Source organism: Amblyraja radiata, chromosome 23, assembly GCF_010909765.2.
Source record: "Amblyraja radiata isolate CabotCenter1 chromosome 23, sAmbRad1.1.pri, whole genome shotgun sequence".
NCBI classification, from domain to species: Eukaryota; Metazoa; Chordata; class Chondrichthyes; order Rajiformes; family Rajidae; genus Amblyraja; species Amblyraja radiata.
Window position 1 is genome coordinate 39,585,097 of NC_045978.1, and position 21,556 is coordinate 39,606,652.

Genomic DNA, 21,556 nt, shown 5'->3' on the forward strand with positions numbered 1-21,556 from the left:
AAAAGGATATTGAATGAGAGGGCAAAGAAAAGTATAATCAGTAATGGGGGCATGAGTTAGGTGCAGGGAAAGGTATTCCGTTTTGGGAGGTGTAAAGAAGAGGTTGTTAAAATTACAGTTAGATCGTTACTGCAAAAATTGCAAAGAATACTCAATTAATTACAGAAAGCAGAAAGGTAGAGATTAGAATAATGTGTGAAGATGGCTGGAGTCATATAGCAACTGCTCATTCTAACAGAAAACCGAGGGCGATATCATATAACACAGCTGTTTGGAATTATGAAATAAATAAATTTAATCCAGGGAGTGTTTTTCTATTATTTTTTATATATATTTTCTATTAAATCATTGTTCAGCACCTGGGCTCGTGCATACAAATCACAAGCAGCAGGGACTAGGACATGCAAGAGAAGTATTTTCCTAAAATCTTTGGTGAGTTTGTGGAACTGATTCCTGCCACAATAACTAACAATAATGTCATTCAATGATTCAGAGAACAAAAGGGTAAGATTCATGTCTAAAGTTGAATTATGGGTTCATGATGAATGCATTTCTGTCTCTATCCCAACACAGGCACATGAATATGTTCCCCCATGCCAGGTAAGCCATTGACCTTATAAGTGATAGGAGCAGAATTAGGCCATTCGGCCCATCATGTCTACGCCACCATTCAATCATGGCTGATCTATCTCTCCCTCCTAACCTCATTCTCCTGCCTTCTCCCCATAAACCCCGACACTCGGACTAATCAAGAATTGTATTCATTAACTATTGCTGGCATAGTGTGTGACCATCGGAGGCAATGGCATCACAGCAGATGCAAGTTCAGGAAGGGATTACATCGCTATCAATCACCTTCTCCATATTCAGAATGCAAAAATAATAAGGAATATGAAAACACTGGGGAAATACATTTTTCACTGCTTACACCTGGAGGATATGGTTTTAATGCCAAATATAGTTAATTCTGTACATTCTTAGATTGTAATCTCTTACCTGATAGGCTGTCGGGGTTTTATATTGACTGGTGGAGGTGCCGGTAAATCAACAGGGAACATGTCAACCCACATGTGGACCAGGCCCTGGAAAACCAGCAAAGACAAACATCAGCTTGAGTTTACCTCTCTAACACCTCTCTGCTTGTTCCTCCAAAACTCAAATAACCCGTTGAGAATTGCTCCCCATTCTGCACCTTTGCTGCTTACAGGGAGAGACTGACACATTCAAGTTTCAGAACAATAACAAACCTCACCTCTTAAATTATTTCCCTCACTCCACAACCTGAACCCAAGAGTTGCATCTCTGGAGAGAAGGAATGGGTGACGTTTCGGGTCGAGACCCTTCTTCGGACTCATTTCTTTCTGAGTGGTTGTGGTTTGGGTCAAACTGCATGACGTGATATTGGCAGGAAATTTACCAAGTACTTGCTAAAGGGAATTAAATAAATACTTGAAAAGGAGGACGTTTTACAACTGTGGGAAACTAACCTGGAACTCGGACTTGAGTATAATTTAGACTAGACACTTGCTGTGAAAAACCCTAACCACACGCCTGTCCCACTAGATCTCCCTGCCTGCAACACTCTCCAGAGCTCTATCATTTTACTTGCATGTTCTGCCCTGATTTGACACACCAAAGAACAACACCTCAAACTTGTCAGAGTTAAATTCCATTTGCCATTCCTTGGCCCACCTTCCCAACTGATCTAGATCCTGTGGTAAATTTAGCAATCTTTCCTCGCTAACCATGAATTCACCAATTTTGGCATCATCTGCAAATTTACTATGTTAACTGCATGGTTATCAAAATGATTTAAAAAAAACAGTGGACCAGCACTGGCCCCTGCAGCACACCACTGGGACAAAGGGCCTCCTCCAAAGCAAGCCTCCATAATCACCCTTTGATTCCTTCTTCCAAGTCAATGTTAAATCCAATGGGCCAGCTCACCTCACATTCCATGTGATCTAACCTTCCAGATTAGCCTACATGCAGTCCATATGGACTATTGTCCACTGCCCTGCCCTCATCAGTCCTCTTGGCTACCTCTTCAAATACTATCAGATTTGTGAGGCATGAAAACACACACGCACGCACGCGCACACACTCGCAAATGTCTCTGCAATGGGGCTCCACAATTTCTTCCATAGCTTCCCGCAAGGTCCAAGGATATCCTTGGTCAGGCCCTAGTGATTTATTCTGCTTTATGCACTTTTGCCCTCCTGATTGTTTTCTTCGGTGTACGCCCGCCCACCCCTTTTGTATTCACCGAGGGGTTTGTGTGATCCATGCTGCCTAAATCTGTTCCATGCCTCTTCTTGTTAACCAGGGTTCTCTAAACTTTCCAGCTTTGCCCTTCACCCCGACAGGAACATGCTGCCCCTTTACCCGTGCTATCTCACTTTGGAAAGCCTCCCACTTGCCATCCATCAGGGAATCCCAGATTCCCGAATTTCACCGATGATCTAATCATCACGAGTTCAGCGTGAATATTTATAATACCTTTGATACAGGACGCAGGCAGCATCAGTAAAAAGAGAAACTGAGTTGGGATTTCAGGTGAAGGAGTCATTCCACACAACCTGATTCTAAATAATTCCTAGATTTTGGTTTCTCAGATTTCCAGCAGTTGCAGCTTCTTGATTACCTTTGTATCTCGCTCCTAATCATCATTCTTTACACACCATCAGTTTTAGTTTATTTTAGTTTAGAGATACAGCGCAGAAACAGGCCCTTCGCCCCACCGTGTCCGCACTGACCAGCGATCCCCGCGCACTAACACTATCCTACACTCACGAGGGAAAATGTACACTTATACCAAGCCAAATAACCTACAAACTTCTACGTCTTTGGAGTGTGGGAGGAAATTGAAGAATTTGTACGTTCTCGCCATGACCTGTGTGGGTTTCCTCCGAGATTCGGTTAGCTCCCACACTCCAAAGATGTACAGGTTTGTAGGTTCATTGGCTTGGTAAATGTAAAAATTGTCCCTAGTGGGTGTAGGAAAGTGTTAATGTGCGGGATCGCTGCTCGGCGCGGACCCGGTGGGCTGAAGGGTCTGTGGCTGAAGGGTCTGTATCTCCAAACTAAACTAAAAAAAAAATCTTGGAGAAAACCTACGCAGACCACGGGGAGAACGTACAAACTCTGTACAGTCAGCACCCATTGTCGGGATCGAGCCCGGGTCTTTGGCGCTGCAAGCGCTGTAAGGTAGCAACTCTAACACTGCGCCACCGTGCCAATCCCTATTCTCTATGAGAAGGCACGTGTCTTCCTCCCACTAGGAGACCTGATCCAACCGCAGCTGCAGAACAATAGGCTATTCTACAGGAGGTCCCTGGCACAAACTGGCAGCAAATGAAATCTCTGGAGAGCTCTGGTGCCTGCTAGGATCTCAGAAGCAATAATAATGGAATGTTGATGATCATTACCTGTGGCATTCCTGTATTGTCCGACTTCTGGAGCTGCCGGATTTCTAAATGCTCTGGCACTATTTTAATAGAACGTTCTGGCATATCTTCCCAATGATTCAACACATACAAAGCCTTCTGTTCATCAGACATCACAGGCTGTTCCCCTTTCTTGTTCTCCCCTAAAATACAAAAAACAACTGTCAAAATGGACAATACTCAATAATTACTGACCTGCCTGTGCTTCGGTCCACCCTGGTGTCAAGGGTGTAGGAAAAAACTGCAGATGCTGGTTTAAACCGAAGATCGACACAAAAAGCTGGAGTAACTCAGCGGGTCAGACAGCATCTCTGGAGAGAAGGAATGGGTGACGTTTCGGGTCGGGTCTTAAAAAGGCTCTTGACCCAAAAAGTCACCTATTCCTTTTGTCCAGAGATGCTGCCTGTCCCGCTGAGTTACTCCAGCATTTTGTGTCTACCTTCTGCTGTTCTTGTTCTCTGAACACTTTCCTGACATTGCATTCTCTCCAGCTCCCGATCCCTTCCCACCACATATCTTGTCTCCTGTTTTCAAATTAATACCCTGGACAGTTCTTGCCTGTTGGTCCTCTAGTATAAACCTGCTGTACTACCATCCAACCTTTCTACACGGAACATGCTGGCATGCGACAAGATGGCATTTTCTCCATCCTTGATTATTCCTGGCTTGAGTGGCTTGCCAAGTGCTTTAGGGATAGTTAAAAAACAACCACACTGATAGTCATACAGCACAAAAACAGGCCCTTCAGCCCAACTTGTCCATGCTGACCAAGGTGCCCCATCTAAGCTAGGGCCATTTTCCTGCATTTGGCACATATCCCTCTAAATCTTTCCTATCCGTGTAACTGTTCAAGTGTCTTTTAAATGTTGTTATTGTACTGCCTCAACTACCTCCTCTGGCAGCTTGTTCCATACCCCCATCACTCAAGGTGCAAAAAAGTTGCCCTTCAGGTACCTATTAATTTTTCACCTCCCACTGAACCTATGTCCTCTGGTTTTTGCTTCCCCTGTCCTGGATGAACTTATGACCATATGACCTGATATTTCTTACATTCATCTGCCTCCTCTTCAAATCCCAGTAACCAAGACTCTACAACACACAAGGGTTCTAGAGATTCCCTTTGCTCGGATGTTCCTCATTAATTGCAGTAGGATGTAAACCGGCTGGTGGCATGGGCAGCAGTGTGGCAGATGCAGTTCAACATGGGGAAAGATGGGGTGATGCAGCTTGGTGGGATGAATGGAGGAGGCGATAATGGGGAAAAGGAGACTGTTGTAAAATGGGTACAAGAGCGGAGAGAACTGGGGTGTAGGTGCACATCGAGAGAGCAGTTAATGACGGCTTGTATAATTCCAGACTTTATCAATAGAGGTATAGAATGTCAAAGCAGTGGAAAATATCTGAACCAATATATGTCTGGTCTGGCCTCAGCTGGAGTATTGTGTTCAGTTCTGACACCTCATTATAGAAAGGAAACATAGAAACATAGAAAATAGGTGCAGGAGTAAGCCATTCAGCCCTTCGAGCCTGCACCGCCATTCAATATGATCATGGCTGATCATCCAAATCAATATCCCATACCTGTCTTCTCTCCATACCCCCTGATCCCTTTAGCCACAAGGGCCACATCTAACTCCCTCTTAAATCTAGCCAATGAACTGGCCTCAGCTACCTTCTGTGGCAGAGAATTCCAGAGATTCACCACTCTCTGTGTAAAAAATGATTTTCTCATCTCGGTCCTAAAAGATTTCCCCCTTATCCTTAAACTGTGACCCCTTGTTCTGGACTTCCCCAACATCGGGAATAATCTTCCTGCATCTAGCCTGTCCAACCCCTTAAGAAGGCTGATGATGTAATCAAACTCTCTGGCACAGCCACAGCAATTTCTTCCCTCGCTTCCCACAATATTCCAGGATATATCTGACCAGGGCCCAGCCATTTATTCATCCATCTTTAAGGACATTAAGGCTGTCAGTATCTCCTCTTTTGTAAAGTGGATCAGTTTCAAGACATCATGGTGATGCAACCGGAGAGTTGCTGCCTCACAGCGCCGGAGACCCCGGTTCAATCCCGATTACTAGTGCTGGCTTGTACTTTCTCCCTGTGACCACATGGGTTTTCTCCGAGATCTTCAGTTTCCTCCCACACTCTAAAGAAGAACAGGTTTGTAGGTTGATTGGCTCGGTATAAATGTAGATTGTCTCGAGTGTGTGTAGGATAGGGTTAGTGTGCGGAGATCGCTGGTCGGTGCTGGCTCATTGGGTCGAATGGCCTGTTTCCGTGCTGTATCTCTAAACTAAACATAATTATTCTCTTCTTTATGGTCAGTGAACACAAGTTACCAAACTGCAGTGATGTTTAAACCCATCTCTAGATCCTTGGTCCAGGACTACATGTTGTTAGTTCATTAATTATCCACAATGCTACCATATTTCACACTGTTAAAGCTATTCTAGCTTATACTAACATCTGAAATTTTCTAAAAACTGCTGCAGTTAATTTTCCTATTGAATGGGCCATTTTACAATGCGATACGATAGAACTTTATTTATCCCAGAAGGGAAATTGATGTATCAACAGTCAAAAAACATCGGGAGAATCAATCATGATCCTCACTCCCCTTGCACCAAATAACCTCATTTCTTGTACCTTCTCTCCCTTCATACTTTACTGGACGCCCTCCCCCCCCTCTCACTCGTTCCTAATGCTCGCTCTCAATCCTTCACTTGCAATTGTCTGCACTGGATTAAAATGAAAATGAACATAAAATATTCTTCTTACCCACTGGGAGAATGTCGTTGGGGATCTTGAATATTTTGTTGCTGACCTTCACTTCTTCCAGTCTGTATTCCGGTTCTGGTAACTGGGAATCTTTGCAGAGTTTTGTTAATATCTGTGTTGGTTTCAGACAGTCACGCCAGGCGTTGTAGCCGTCACTGCGGAAACAACGACGGAAGAATTTCACTGCAAGGTGTTGCGTGACCACAGATCGCCATTCACAGGGTGTTCAGCACCAGAGACACTTCCAACATTCAAACAGGTTACAGCTTCTGGGACCAATTCCTAGACCTGCCTTTGCTCCCTTTACTTTCATATCCTCAACTAAAATCTATCACTTTGGCGTTTAAAATGAATGATTAGTCTAGCACTAAAATTCCATTACCTTCTGCTACAGAAATGCTTCCAAGCTCCACTCCTCTAAGGCGCAGCTCCAAATATTTTTGCCCGTCCAAATGGTACCTTACACAGAACAACCCTCACTTTGTAGCAAGAATTTCTTGGACCAACCAAGTTCCCCGTTTCCTTCATGACTTTCTATCTACGAGAGAGCTATTTCCTTCCTTCGAGCCTAGTCTGGCCGAGTCTGGCCAGGGAACACATCTCTGGTCTGGCCCGTCTCGCTTCCTTCACCACCAACCAAATGAAGATGATAAAAGGAGAATAAAGGAAAATGTCAACTCCTCAGTGAAAGCAACACATTTCTCTCCTAGCATGTTCAGGAACTTCCTTAAATGTAATGTTAAAAATATAGTGAATCAGGCATTTCATATTTACCTTTGGATTCAGTTCAGTTTAGAGATACAGTGTGGAAACAGGTCTTTCGGCCCACTGAGTCCACGCCCACGCCGACCATTGATCACCCATTCACATTAGTTCTATGTTATCCCACTTTCACATTGTAACACAAGGGGCACCGGAGGCCAGGATTAAACCCAATCTCTGGCACTGTGAGGCAGCAGCCCTAATACTAATGTAATTCATAACAAGAGGAGTTGATTATAGGAGCATCGAGGTCCTTCTGCAGTTGTACGGTGCCCGAGTGAGACCACACCTGGAGTATTGTGTGCAGTTTTGGTCTCCAGATTTGAGGAAGGACATCCTTGCTATTGAGGGAGTGCAGCGTAGGTTTACAAGGTTAAATCCCGGGATGGCGGGACTGTCATATGCTGAGAGCATAGAGTGGCTGGGCTTGTACACTCTGGAGTTTAGAAGGATGAGAGAGGATCTTATTGAAACATATAAGATTATTAAGGGTTTGGACACTCTAGAGGCAGGAAACATGTTCCCGATGTAGGGGGAGTCCAGAACCAGGGGCCAATGTTTAAGAATAAGGGGTAAGCTGCTTAGAACGGAGATGAGAAAACACTTTTTCACACAGAGAGTGGTGAGTCTGTGGAATTCTCTGCCTCGGAGGGCGGTGGAGGCCGGATCTCTGGAAACTTTCAAGAGAGAGCTAGATCGGGCTTTTGAAGATAGCGGAGTCAGGGGATACGGGGAGAAGGTAGGAATGGGATACTGATTGTGGATGATCAGCCATGATCACATTGAATGGCGGTGCTGGCTCGAAGGGCCGAATGGCCTACTCCTGCACCTATTGTCTATTGTCTATGTGTACTCACATGTCATATTGTTTGGACAGTCCGCACTGTGCTCGGTGCTTGCTGTAGAAACGATTCTCCAAATCCAGCTTTGTTTCTCCAATCAGGTCATCCTTTCCAAGCATATCATGATCAAATATTGAAATAGTGAGCTCTGTTTCCATTGGAAACGCAACGGTCATTTCAAATACTCTGTAACATTGACAAAAAAATTCCATGTTGAAGATACTGAAAAATTCTGTCCAAATTAACTGTGAAGTCAAGATGCTTGAAATCACTTTACAAATCAATTGGACCAAATGGTTCTGAGGAACCAAAAGAATTATACATAGAACATTTGCATCAATAGCTTTAAAAACAAAATATTAATTGTTTTATTGTCATTCAGTAATATATTTACAGGTAGGTCTCCACTTTCAGATTCATCAAGAGATTACATAGACTGATTGTGTAGGAAGGAACTGCAGATGCTGGTTTAATCCAAAGATAAACACAAATTGCTGGAGTAACTCAGCAGGTCAGGCATCTCTGGAGAGAAGGGATGGTTGACGTTTCAGGTCAAGACCCATCTTCAGATATTCTGAAGAGTCTGAAGAAGGGTCTAGACCTAAAACATCACCCATTCCTTCTATCCAGAGATGCTGCTTGTCTTGATGAGTTACGCCAGCATTTTGTGTCGATCTTTGATGTAAACCAGGATCGGCAGTTTCTTCCTACACATAGATGGGTATCATCTTATAGGGTGACTTTGAATTTATAAAGCTTGGACTTTAAAATGACTGATAATGCAAGCTGGATGGCTGTATGGAATATGAGGATGTAAAGAGACTTTGAGAGATGTATGGAAAGGATGGAAGAGTGTTGTTAGATGATAATACAATAGATAGTGAAGTCATACAATTTGGTGGAAAAATAACAAAAAATATTAAGCATTTTTAAATGGGGGATTGAAACATATTGGTCTTCAGAGGGATTCTTGCAAACAAATCATTTCAGTTTGATATGCCTATAAAGCAAACAATGAATAAACACTGCTGTAATTTCTACATGGTGAAACCAAAATGTATAAAAATGGCTTTGATTAAAATCTGACAATGTGCACTTTAACCACATGTGATGTTTTTCTATTACAAATCTCAAATTGCGTACAGAGTACAGAGGCAAATAAATAAATGATGGGTCTTTATCCCAAACATTATGGGGGACACCGTATGCTGTTTGCAATATCAGTCTAGCTATGCTAAATTGTATGCACTAGTGGTTGTCACGTAACCACCAACTGTGAGGAACAATTCTTCCCGGGCTGAAGATCCCACCCAAATACAGCAATCACATATCTATCAACAATCAACTTTGTTTTATGTACTTTGTATATTTTACTTTTTTCACTGCCTCAAAAGCCATATTGAGTGCTTTCCTTTCTTGAACATAAGAAACATTGGTGAAAGAAAGCACAGATTGTACACACAAATCTTTAACGGGTTTAGGTGCTTCAGCAGTTCACTCACTGATTCTATAACACATGAAATACTCACTCTCCAAAGACTGGGTTCAACTGTTTGGGGATGTACCGTTCTTTGCTGTTCTGTACTTGTTCACCAATCTTAACCACAATATAGGGATCAGATTTCCCATTCAGATCAGCGGGAGCAAGGTTAGTTGCCTTGGAAGGAAAAAAAATCTTTAGAAAATCACCAGAGGTTGGATGAAAATAATCATTCTGCCCTTTCTCCCATTGTGCCCAGAAGCACTTCATTCCTGCAACGTAGGTGAAGGTAAATGGATAAAGTCCGGGTGGCCACGTCTGCCTTTGTCTGGACCCTAAAACATGATGCAGATCCTAACCCTGGTGGTATCCCGACATTGTTTTTTCCACAGTAGAAGAGACAATCGCAGACAGGGTTTGCAGGAAGGAACTGCAGATGCTGATTTCAACCGAAGAATGACTGCCCAGTTTACAAACCAGTGGTATGAATATTGATGAATATGATTGATTTATCTAACTTCAAGTAACTCTTGCATCCTCTCTCTCCATCCCTCCCCTACCTAAGATACTAGCTTCAAAGTCATCTCAAGTCTCATTGTGTGTACTCATTCTCACCTCGCACACAGCTCACAATAGCCTGTTTCCTTTTTCATCATTACTTTATTCCACATCTTGCTGTCTGACCCACTGAGCCACTCCAGCATTTTGTGTCTATGTTCAATATTCATACCACTGGGCTTTAAGCTGCCCATGCAAAATATGAGATGCTGTACCTCCAATTTCCATTTAGCCTCACTGACAATGGAGGAGGCCTAGGACAGGCAGGTCAGTGTGGGAATGGGAAGGGGAATTAAAGTGTTTGGCAACCGGGAGATCAGGTAAGTTTAGACGAACTGAGCAGTATTCAGCAAAATGAGCGCCGAGCCTGCACTTGGTCTTTCCGATATCTATCTTCCGTTTTGTTCTCACTGTGCTGCCACAATTTATGGATATTTAAAAATCCATGCATCTCAAATAATGTGATAAAGGTAGAAACAAAGAAGTATAGATGATAGTTAATAGATAAAAGGACACAAAGTGCTGGAGTAATTCAGTGGGTCTGGCAGCATGGCTGGAGAACATGGATAGGTGACGTCTTGGGTCAGAACACCATCTTCCGATGGTTTTGAAGAAGGGTTTTGACCCGAAATATCACCTATCCATGTTCTCCAGAGATGCTGCCTGACCTGCTGAGTTACTCCAGCACTCTGTGCCTTTTCGTGTGATGATGGAAGGTGATCAACGTTATAACTACTAACTTATATACTTATTGTGCCTATAGACAATAGACAATAGGTGCAGGAGTAGGCCATTCAGCCCTTCGAGCCAGCACCGCCATTCAATGTGATCATGGCTGATCATCCCCAATCAGCACCCCGTTCCTGCCTTCTCCCCATATCCCCTGACTCCGCTATTTTTAAGAGCCCTATCTAACTCTCTCTTGAAAGCATCCAGAGAACCGGCCTCCACCGCCCTCTGAGGCAGAGAATTACACAGACTCACCACTCTCTGTGAGAAAAAGTGTTTCCTCGTCCCTTATATACTACAAATATTAACCACTCTTCACAGATCCTACCTGATTTGCTGCGTATTTCTAGCATTGTCTAATATCCACTAACATTCCCAGCATCCACAAATGTTGCTTCTGGAAGTTACAACTTTAGGCTTTTTTTAAGCAAACTTATTGAACATTAAATGATTGTAAAAATAGGAGAAGAGGCCTCCTTCCACTATAATCTCAATACAACAGTCTCCAAGTGAATATTTCCATAAAATGTTGACAGAGGTACTCACTTTCACCACATAAACCCTGACCAGAACCTTGACTGGCCTGTTTGTTGGAATTCCCTGTAATATCTTTAAATCAGATTCCACTTCATCACTTGGGTAGATGAGCAGGGAGCCCTGCAAAACCACAAATAAATGGAATTAAATAAAGTTAATGAGCTGCACCATTTACTTTTATCTTGTGAAAGGGTGTGAGGTGGTGTCAGATCTGTTGTTCAATATGTTACATTTGCCGTGTGTTAGATGGTGTGACACAAATACGACAAAACTTGCCATGTTGCAGGCATAAGTAACAGCACTAGAGTAACATGTGGAAATTGTAACACGCATGATAGTGCCATGGCAGAACAGTAGCATCAGTGCAATAGTAAGGTGTGACATTTGTAACAAGGTGCTAGAGTAACTCAGTGCCATAGTACTAATGTAACATGTCGTGATAACGTTTGACAGATGTTCTAACATGTAGCATTTGTGATGTAGCAACGTTGCACAACTGGAATAAGCAGCACTGAAGATAGACACAAAATGCTGGAGTAACTCAGCGGGCCGATACTAACAGGAGTACTGGGATAATGACGAGTGAGGACATCAGCGTTTGGGCAACTACGTCATCCAGTAGGGATTCTGAGGTTCCCACTACATCCCAGAGTCCCGGGAACAGTAGATTCATTGACCACTGGACAATGCCTGTTGAATGGAGATGCGGCAGATTCTGGGGGAGTCGATGGGTGTGAGAGGAGAATCAGAATGGGTCACAATGGGAGCTGGAATGTGTCTATGTGAGTCTCTGATATGGAGTGGACCCTGCACCAACCCCGCAAACCTTCATATCTGAACGTTTATTCACCTGTGTGGTGAATACACCCATTGTCTTCACTCTTTGCTAGAGCATACCAAAGATCCACATCCTGTGCCCTCTAGTTTTAAACTCCCTGACTTTGTAACAAGACTCTGACTGTATCAATGAAGGGACCATACTCTCTATTAAGTCACTCCTTGTCCCTTAATATACAGAAAATCTTTTTGGGTTCACCGTAATCTTCTGTGCCAAAGCTATCTCACCCCTCCCATCCTTTTTGCTCTCCTGGTTTCCTTCTTTAGAACAGTCCTGCACCACTACAGTCCCTCAGGGATTCACGTGACCCAGCCACCTGACTCATGCCTCCTTGCTCTTCCAAATGCATGGAGAAGCTGTCTCTCAGAATCCCCTCCAATATTTTATCCACCATTGATTTTAGGCTCACCACCATTTCATTCCCAGGATTTTCCTTGCAGCCTTTCTTAAATAATACAAGAGGTCATAAGGTCATATGTGATGGGAGCAGAAGTAGGCTATATGGCTCATCAAGTCTACTCCACCATTCAATCATGGCCGATCTATCTCTCCCTCCTAATCTCCTTCTCCTGCCTTCTCTTCATAACCCCCGACACTTGTACTAATCAGGAATCTATCCATTGACTTGGCCTCTGCAGCCTTCTGTGGCAAAGAATTCCACAGATTCACTACCCTCTAACGAAATCAATTCCTCCTCATTTCCTTGCTAAAGTAACGTCCCTTTATTCTGATGCTCTGACCTTTAATCTTAGACTCTTCCACTAGTGGAAACATCCTCTTCACATCCACACTATCCATCCTTTCAATATTCAGTAAGTTTCAATGAGGTCCCCCCTCTCAACCTTCTAAACTTCAGCGTGTACACGTCCAGTGCCGTCAATTGCTCATCACATGTTAACCCACTCATTCCTGGGATCATTCTTGTAAACCTCCTCTGGACCCTCTCCAGAGCCAGCACATACTTCCTCTGATATGGTGCCCAAAACTGCTCACAATACTCCAAATGTGACATTATCAGTGCCCTTTAGAGCTTCAGCATTCCATCTTTGGTTTTGGATTCTAGCCCTCTTGCTAACATTGCGTTTGTGTTCCTTACAACCGATTTGACTTACAAATTAACTTTTTGGGAATCCTGCACCAGCACTCCCAAGTCCCTTTGTACTTCCGATTTCTGGATTCTCTACCCATTTAGAAAATAGTCTACAAGTTTATTCCTACCACCAAAATGCAGGACTCCACTCTTTGCTGCACTATATTCCACCTGCCACTACTCTGCCCATTCTCCCAACCTGTCCAAGTCCTTCTGCAGAGTCCCTGTTTTCTCTACATTACCTGCTTCTCCACTTAATTTCGTATCATCAGCCATCCTCCAGAGCCATCCTGGAGCTATCCTCCAGTCATCTGGCACCTCACCTGTGACCGTCGCTGACACAAACATCTCTGCCAAAGGTCCAATCATTTCTTCCCTGGTGTCCTGCAATATCCTTGCATACACATGATCAGGCCATAGGGATTCATCCATCGTTATGTGTTGGAACACCTCCAGCACTCTTCTGTAATGTGGATTTTCTTCAATGGTGACTTTCTGGTCACCATGCATTCACATCTCCAATAAGGCTAAATCAACACCATCCATGTATTCCTGTGCTCCAAGGCTTTCCTCCTTTTGTTAGCAATGTGATTAATTTAATTATCATCAGCAAACATCCTTATCAGGTCCAACATATTTAAGCTTAATTATTGAAATGCCTCCAAACAGCGATGGTGTGAGTACTAGGTTTCACCTTGATACAAACATTTTGCCCTTGCTTTTTGCCCCTGAGCTAATCTGAGATCCAACGTTGGACTCTTCTTTAGATTCCATGCGACATTGTCTTCTCTGCCCAGCTTGTGTGTGTGTGCGTCCTTCACTGAAACCTAGCTAAATATTTTCTATCACATTCTCTTAATTTGTCGCCTGGTAACAATACTCCAGTTTCATGTGTATTGAATGAGCTCCTGACAAACACTGGAAGTATGCGATGGCAAAAAGCAGTGGAGCTAACCTTGCATTTGCCCATAATTCGATCTTCACCATTATCTTCATATTCATCATCATTGGCTTTTCCCCGGTACAGGGGGAAGATATAAAGCCAATCCTGAAAATTATTGTATTCCTTCTCCAGCTCTGTGTTGTAAATCTGCAACAAGATGAAAAGTCTTCCTTACTGCATTGGAACCCATAAACATAGAAAACAGAAGCAGAGCAAGCCTTGACTTTGATGCTGTTGTCAAGAGTCTTGGTTCACTGTGGTTCAATACCACATTCTCATTTTACCCACACACCTACGATACAGTTGAGTTTAGTTTAGAGATACAGCATGGAAACATGTGGAGGAAAGAACTGCAGATGCTGGTTTAAATCGAAGGTAGACACAAAATGCTGGAGTAACTCAGCGGGTGAGGCAGCATCTCTGGAGAGAAGGAATGGGCGACGTTTCGGGTCAAGACCCTTCTTCAGACTGATGTCAAGGGAGGGGGCGGGACAAAGATAGAATGTAGTCGGAGACAGTAAGACTAGTGGAAGATCTCGGAAGGGGGAGGGGATGGAGAGAGATAGCAAGGGCTATCTGAAGTTAGAGAAGTCAATGTTCATACCGCTGGATGTAAGCTACCCAAGCGAAATATGAGGTGCTGTTCGTCCAATTTGCGCTGGGCCTCACTCTGCCAATGGAGGAGGCCCAGGACAGAAAGGTCAGATTGGGAATGGGAGGGGGAGTTGAAGTGCTGAGCAACCGGGAGATCAGGTAGGTTAAGGCGGACTGATTCGGAGGTGTCCAGCGAAACGATCGCCAAGCCTGCGCTTGGTCTCACCGATGTAGAGAAGTTGACACCTGGAACAGCGGATACAGTAGATGAGGTAGGAGGAGGTGCAAGTGAACCTCTGCCTCACCTGAAAAGACTGTTTGGGTCCTAGGATGGAGTCGAGGGGGGAGGTAAAGGGACCGATGTTGCATCTCCTGCGGTTGCAGGGGAAAGTACCTGGGGAGGGGGTGGTTTGGGTGGGAAGGGACGAGTTGACCGGGGAGTTTCGGAGGAAACAATCTCTGCGGAAAGCTGAAAGCGGTGGAGATGGGAAGATGTGGCCAGTAATGGGATCCCGTTGGAGGTGGCGAAAATCTTGGAGGATTATATGGAAACATGCCCTATGGCCTACTGACTCCGCACCACTAACACTATCCTATACACACCAGGGACAATTTACACTTATACCAAGCCAATTAGCCTACAAATATTTGGAGTGTTGGGAGGTGGGTGTTCCACCGGACGGCAGCCTCACCAACAGTCTGTCTGTTTTTTTGTCTTTTTTGTTATTTTAGTGTGTTTTAAAAGTTTGTGTTAATGTTCTCCAGTTTGTTTTATGTGGGGCTGAGGAAGGGGGTCGGGGAAACTTTTTTAAATCTCTTACCTTGCCGGAGATGCGATTGTTTTCCGGATTGTATCTCCGGTCGCTCTGCGGCCAAACATCATGGTGCTGGCGGTCTTGCTCGAGACTGACTTTGAGTCCCACCACGGGGACGTGGACTTACCATCGGAGCCTGCGATCCCTTCCCTGGGATCAACACTCCAACCGCGGCCTGTGGATTTGAACATCGAGGAGCTCGCAGTCTCGGCTAGAGACTCATATCGGGAAGCTCCAAGTCGCAGAAGTTTCGAACAGCCCCGACTCGGGGTCCGATTGTCCGGTGCGGGGGAGCTGAGATCCCCCCCGATGCGGCAGCTTGATCGCACCAACGGGGAGGGCTCGACTGCCGGCTGCGGGAGTCAAGATCGCCCAGACAACGGAAGGTTCGAGTGGCCCGACCGCGGGAGTACAAAGAAGGGAAGAAGATTGAACTTTTTTTCCCTTCCATCACAGTGAGGAATGTGGGGGAGTCGTGTGGTGGATGTTCATGTTAAAATGTATTTGGGCGTCTTGTTGCTCTTCATTGGTGTGACTGTATGGCAAATGAAATTCCTTGTATGTTGCAAACCCTTCTTGGCTAATAAAGTACTATTATGATTATGATTATGATGAAACCAGAGCACCCAGAGAAAACCCTTGCAGGGCACGGGGAGAACGTACAAACTCCATGCAGACAGCACACGTACAGTAGTCAGGATCAAACCCTGGCCTCTGCCGCTGTAAGGTAGCAACTCTATCGCTGCGCCACCATGCTGCTCTGATATGTCATTCTGGAATCTTGAGCAAAAAATACAAGGTACTGGTGGAATAGAGGGAGAACCCAGAGTAATTCCTGGCCACCGGAGAGAGATGGTGTGAGAATGTGTGAGGCTGACAGAGTGGGTTTACCTGAAAAGTTGTAATGATGTTCTTTCCTCGCGTGACTGGCTGTTCCTTGGGTGCAATAAACTCCCTTTCCAGATCATCACTTGTTGATGGCATCAATGGATCAACATCTGCAAACATCAAGATGGAAAATGAGTGCTCGGCAAAGGACCAGAGAAACCAGAAATCGAAAGGAAAAGAGAAAATGGTGGACCTACTCAGCCATTCTGCGGCATTTATGGAGAGAGAAACACTGCTAACATTTCAGATCAATCTTTTATCTGAGAACTCATGGTCTTGGGGATGGGGAGGGGTAGCCTGCTTAACTCTCTGTATGATGTTTCAGCCTCAACCTCTGACCCGCCCCGTTTAATAATGTTTAGTTTAGTTTAGTTTAGAGATACAGTGCAGAAACAGACCCTTTGGCCCACCGACCAGCAATCCCTGCACATTAATACTATCCTGCACCCACCAGGGACAATTTATACTGATACCAATCTACAAACCTATACGTCCTTGGAGTGTGGGAGGAAACCGAAGATCTCGGAGAAAACCCATGTGGTCATGGGGAGAACGTGCAAACTCCGTACAGACAGCATCTGCAGTTGCGATCGAACCCAGGTGTCAGGCGCTGCAAGCACTGTCAGGCAGCAACTCTACCGCTGCGCCACCGTGCCGCCAATGACTTGATCTTTTTTTTAAAAAGTGGGCAAGTGAGTACATAATTCCATATTTTACACCAGCAGACAAGCTGTGGTTTGTGATTTCTTCTAAATGATCATTGTGGCATCAAAGTAACACCAGAAGGTTCAGCTTCCACTCACGGAGATTGCTCATAACCGGGGCAAGTGATACATGTTAAACTGAGGAGACAACAGGTTGACCAACATGACAACTTGTGATGAGACTTGTAACGGAAACTCAACTTGCCTGTTGGATGGGACTATTTTGTTTAATTTATAGAAAGGAGAGAGTTGTGCAGCACAGAATTGAGCCCCACAGCCTATCTCATCCGTGCTGACCATGGTATCTGGCTCCCATCATTCTATTTGCCTACAATGTGACCATAATACTTATTTTTCCTTCCCAGGCAAACATCTGTCCAAACGCCATTCAAACATTGTACATGTTCTGCCTCTCTCATCTTTCCTGCAGCACTTTCCATATAAACATCTTGTGTTAATAAAACCCTATAACTTGTGTGAAAAACTTGCTCAAGATCTTTAAATTTCTCCCCTCCCATCTTATATCTGTACCTTCTAGATTTAGACTTCCGTACCCCAAGAAAAATACTTTTACTATTATCCTATCGACATCACTCATAACTTTATTAGGAGCACTCCTCAGCCTCCTACACTCTAGAAAAGCTATCCCAGCATATTCAACCTTTCCTTATAATTTCAGGGCAACATCCTGGCAAATCTCTTCTGCACTCTAACAAATGATTGTTACAGTTTTGGGATGTGGCAAGAACAGCAGTTATTACCCATTGCCAACTTACCTTGAGGTCATGGTGATAAACCATCATCTTCAATCACCAACTACAAGCTAATTTATCTCTCTCTAACTCCCCCTACCGTTCCCACGCTGACCTTTCTGTCCTGGGCCTCCTCCATTGTCAGAGTGAGGCCCAGCACAAATTGGAAGAAAAGCACTTCATATTTTGCTTGGGGAGCTTACACCCCAGCGGTACGAATATTAACTTCTCGAACTTCAAGTAACCTTCTGAACCTTCTGAATTTTGTAATCGACAGGGCAGTACTCTGCATATCGCCAACATGGACAATTTAACATTTTATCAAGCCAATTAACCTACAAACCTGTACTTCTTTGGAGTGTGGGAGGAAACCGAAGTTCTCGGAGAAAACCCACACAGGTTACGGGGGGAACGTACAAACTCCATACAGACAGCACCCATAGTCGGGATTGAACCCGGGTCTCTGGCGCTGCATTTTGCTGTAAGGCAGCAACTCTACCGCTTTGCCACCGTGACTGCCCTAACGGTACTGGGCATGGGGAGGGATGGAGAGAGTGGGTAAGCAAGGGTTACTTGAAGTTGGAGAAGTCAACATTCACACCGTTGCTGAGAAGCCGGGCAGCGAGGCCTACCTGGGCCGAAGGAGCCTCAGCGGCGACAGCTAGAGCCTCGACGGCATCGGGAGCCTCGGCAGTGGTGGGGCCTCAGCGGCAATGGGTGCCACAGCAGCAGCGGGAACCTCAGTGGCGGTGGAGCATGAGGGAGGGGCGGGTAAGACAATGGAGGACCTGGCGTGGGAGGGACCGCCGTGAGGGATGGTGGGAGAACAAAGGGGAACCCAGTGTGGGGGGCGGGGCACTGTAGTTTTAGAATCCTCTGCCCCGGGGGTAAGTTTGCGTTCGCTTGCTTGTTCCGGTATGTTCCGGTGAAGGCGCTGTGCACACGGCAGCCAGACAACAGTCGCTTGTCCTTTTCTGTTTTTTTCACTTTTAATTTCAAGGTTTTGTGTACATTGTTGTGTGTTGCGACTGCTGGCAGAGAAATCTCCCTCTGGGGATGAATAAAGTTTTATCATATAGTATCGTATGATAAGCTGTACAAGTGAAATATGAGGTGCTGAGTCAGTCCAGTATTTTGTGTCGTGCTTTTCACTATACCTGGGTACATGTGACAATACACTAAACTGATTATTTATCCTCGACTGGAAATTAATGTTTAGTGTGGTGATGGGTTGCCAATGACACAGACTGCCTAGTGTTGGACGGTTTAAGGTATCGGTGTTTGATCTGACTGAGGGTGGAGCAGGCTCCAGGGGCAGTGGCCTGCTGCGGCCTCTATTTCTCCTGCTCTATATAATACTTACCCATCTCAGTCACTTCCTCTTCTTCCTCTTCCTTCTCTTTTTTCTAAAAAACAAAACATTGTTAGTATTTTTTTCATCACACACATGTCCATGTATCACCCAACAATTTCAAAAATGCAGCTATTTGACCTGAACAAAATATCAACCAAAAATCTAATACAGGTTAAGATATTGAGAATATTGGGCCAGTGTTTTCAGATCCCATTAGCTGCAGGATAAAGCTTCCACTCCTCCACCAAAAATGTGTTTAATGGGCCTGTCCCACACGCGACTTTTTCAGCGTGTATTAGCAACATGTCGCAGGGTGAAGCCTGTATGATCGTGAGTGGTCGCCCAAAGAATTGTACCTTGATCTGGTCGCCGCTGGATTTTCAACATGTTGAAAATTTTCAGCAACCTGCAACGACCTTTGACGGGTGCTGGCAGTCGCTGAAAAAGTTGCGCAAGTGGGACAGGCCCATAAGCCTCAAATTCGGACCTTATTATCCGCACCACATTCCTTAGCTTTCTTGTGTTCGCTGAATGATATTTCATTCTCACTTTAGCACAATAGAATCTTTATTTGTTGCAATGATAACTATATCCCTTGGTTTACAGGATATATATTATTGATATCAATGATATTGTAGACAGTGGAGAAGGTTATCAAGAATTATAGCAGGATCTTGATCAACTGGGCAAGAGGACCGAGGAATGGCTAACGAGTTTAATTCAGATAAATAAATACACTGAGGTGTTTTTTGAGGTCAAACTAGGGCAAGACACTCACAGTGAACAGTAGTGCACTGGGGGAGTATTGAAGAGCTCTAATTGGGATTAATTGGGTGTATTAATTGGGAATAATTAATTAATGCAGGTTCAATAAAGAGACCAGTTTCATAGTGAGATGGAAGTCATATGATTACAGAATGATCGCAGAGCACAGAAGTGGCTTCCACATGAGTAACAAGGAAAAGGGCAGCTGAAGCAAACATCAGCTGCTCAGAGGATAAGACTTGGGAGTTAACGGAAATAAAGAAGCATCAGAATGTGAACAAATACGTTGCATCTGTCTCCATGGTACAAAACACAAACAGCTTCCCAATAGTGGCACAACGTTTTGTAGCGAAGGGCACAGAAGAACTTTATCCTGCAGCTCGAGATGATCTGAGAACACTGGCCCACCAACACCAGCTAAAAAGTATTAGGCAATCTAAGATCGTCAAATCCCCTGGAGCTGATGGCCTGTATCCCAGGTTCTTCAAAGGAATAACTGCGAAGAAAGTAGGTATATTCATTGTAGCCTTTCCAGATTTGATCAGGTGTCCAAGTATTAGAATACCACCATGTAAACGCTCTGTTTAGGAAAGATGAGAAAGAAAGAGAGGGAGACAGAATACAGGAGATTCTAGGCCAATTAGACTGATGTATGTTCTTGGGAAAGTGGTTACAGGTGAGGGCCAAGGTGGATCTGCTGCTCCCGCAGGTTAAATCCACCTGGGGTTGTCCTCTTTACACAATGCCTTGAGCACAACCATTGCCTCATTACAGGGACAAATATAAAACTTCATGGCAACAGAAGGTCATAAGTGATAGGAGTAGAATTACGCCATTCGGCCCATTATGTCTACTCCATCACTCAATCATAGCTGATCTATCTCTCCCTCCTAACCCCATTCTCCTGCCTTTTCCCCAAAACCTCTAACACCTGTACTAATCAAAAACCCATCTACCTCTGCCTTAAAAATATCCATTGACTTGGCCTCCACAGCATTCTGTGGCACACCCTCTGATTAAAGAAATGTCTGTTCATCTCCTTTCTAAAGGGCCATCCTTTAATTCTGAGGCTGGTGACCTCTATTTCCAGACTCTCCTACTAGTGGAGACATCCTCTCAACATCTACTCTATCCAAGCCTTTCACTATTCTGTATGTTTCAATGAGGTCTCCCCACATTCCTCTAAGCTCCAGCGAATACAGGACCAGTGTCGACAAACACTCATCATTGGGTAACGTACTCATTCCTGGGATCATTCTTGTAAACCTCCTCTGGACCCTCTCCAGACCCAGTGAAAAAGGTGTTTGGCAGTCTTGCCTCCGTGAGTCAGGGCCTCGAGTACTAAAATGGCAACATCATGTTACAACTCTGCAAGTCGATGGTCACAGAGTCATATAGAGTCATACAGCATTGTAACTGGCCCTTCGGCCCATGCCAGCCAAGACGTCCCATCAAAGCTAGTCCCAAATGCCCATGCCTAGCATATATCTCTCTAAACATTTCCTACCCATATACTGGACCTATCCACATTTTAAATATTGTTGTTGTATCTGCCTCAACTACTTCACCTGGCAGCTCGTTCCATTTACCCATTACCCTCTGTGTGAAAACTATCTCCCTCAGTTCGCAACAGTAAGCTGAAGAGGGTGCAGAGAAGATTTACAAGCACAATGCCAGA

The 21,556-nt window shown here is 44.5% G+C and overlaps 1 protein-coding gene across 1 annotated transcript in view; it reads right to left on the minus strand.

Annotated features, from left to right (window-relative positions):
- The window catches only part of LOC116986494 (fer-1-like protein 4), a 119,088-nt gene that overhangs the window by 12,643 nt on the left and 84,889 nt on the right, over positions 1-21,556 (minus strand). Inside the window, exons 32-40 of the mRNA XM_033042076.1 lie at positions 19,123-19,165; positions 16,307-16,413; positions 14,019-14,153; positions 11,145-11,255; positions 9,361-9,488; positions 7,847-8,017; positions 6,228-6,382; positions 3,429-3,589; positions 997-1,082 (exon numbers count right to left, since the gene is read on the minus strand). Of these exons, the coding sequence (XP_032897967.1) occupies positions 997-1,082; positions 3,429-3,589; positions 6,228-6,382; positions 7,847-8,017; positions 9,361-9,488; positions 11,145-11,255; positions 14,019-14,153; positions 16,307-16,413; positions 19,123-19,165 (1,097 nt within the window). The remainder of the gene's footprint in view (positions 1-996; positions 1,083-3,428; positions 3,590-6,227; positions 6,383-7,846; positions 8,018-9,360; positions 9,489-11,144; positions 11,256-14,018; positions 14,154-16,306; positions 16,414-19,122; positions 19,166-21,556) is intronic.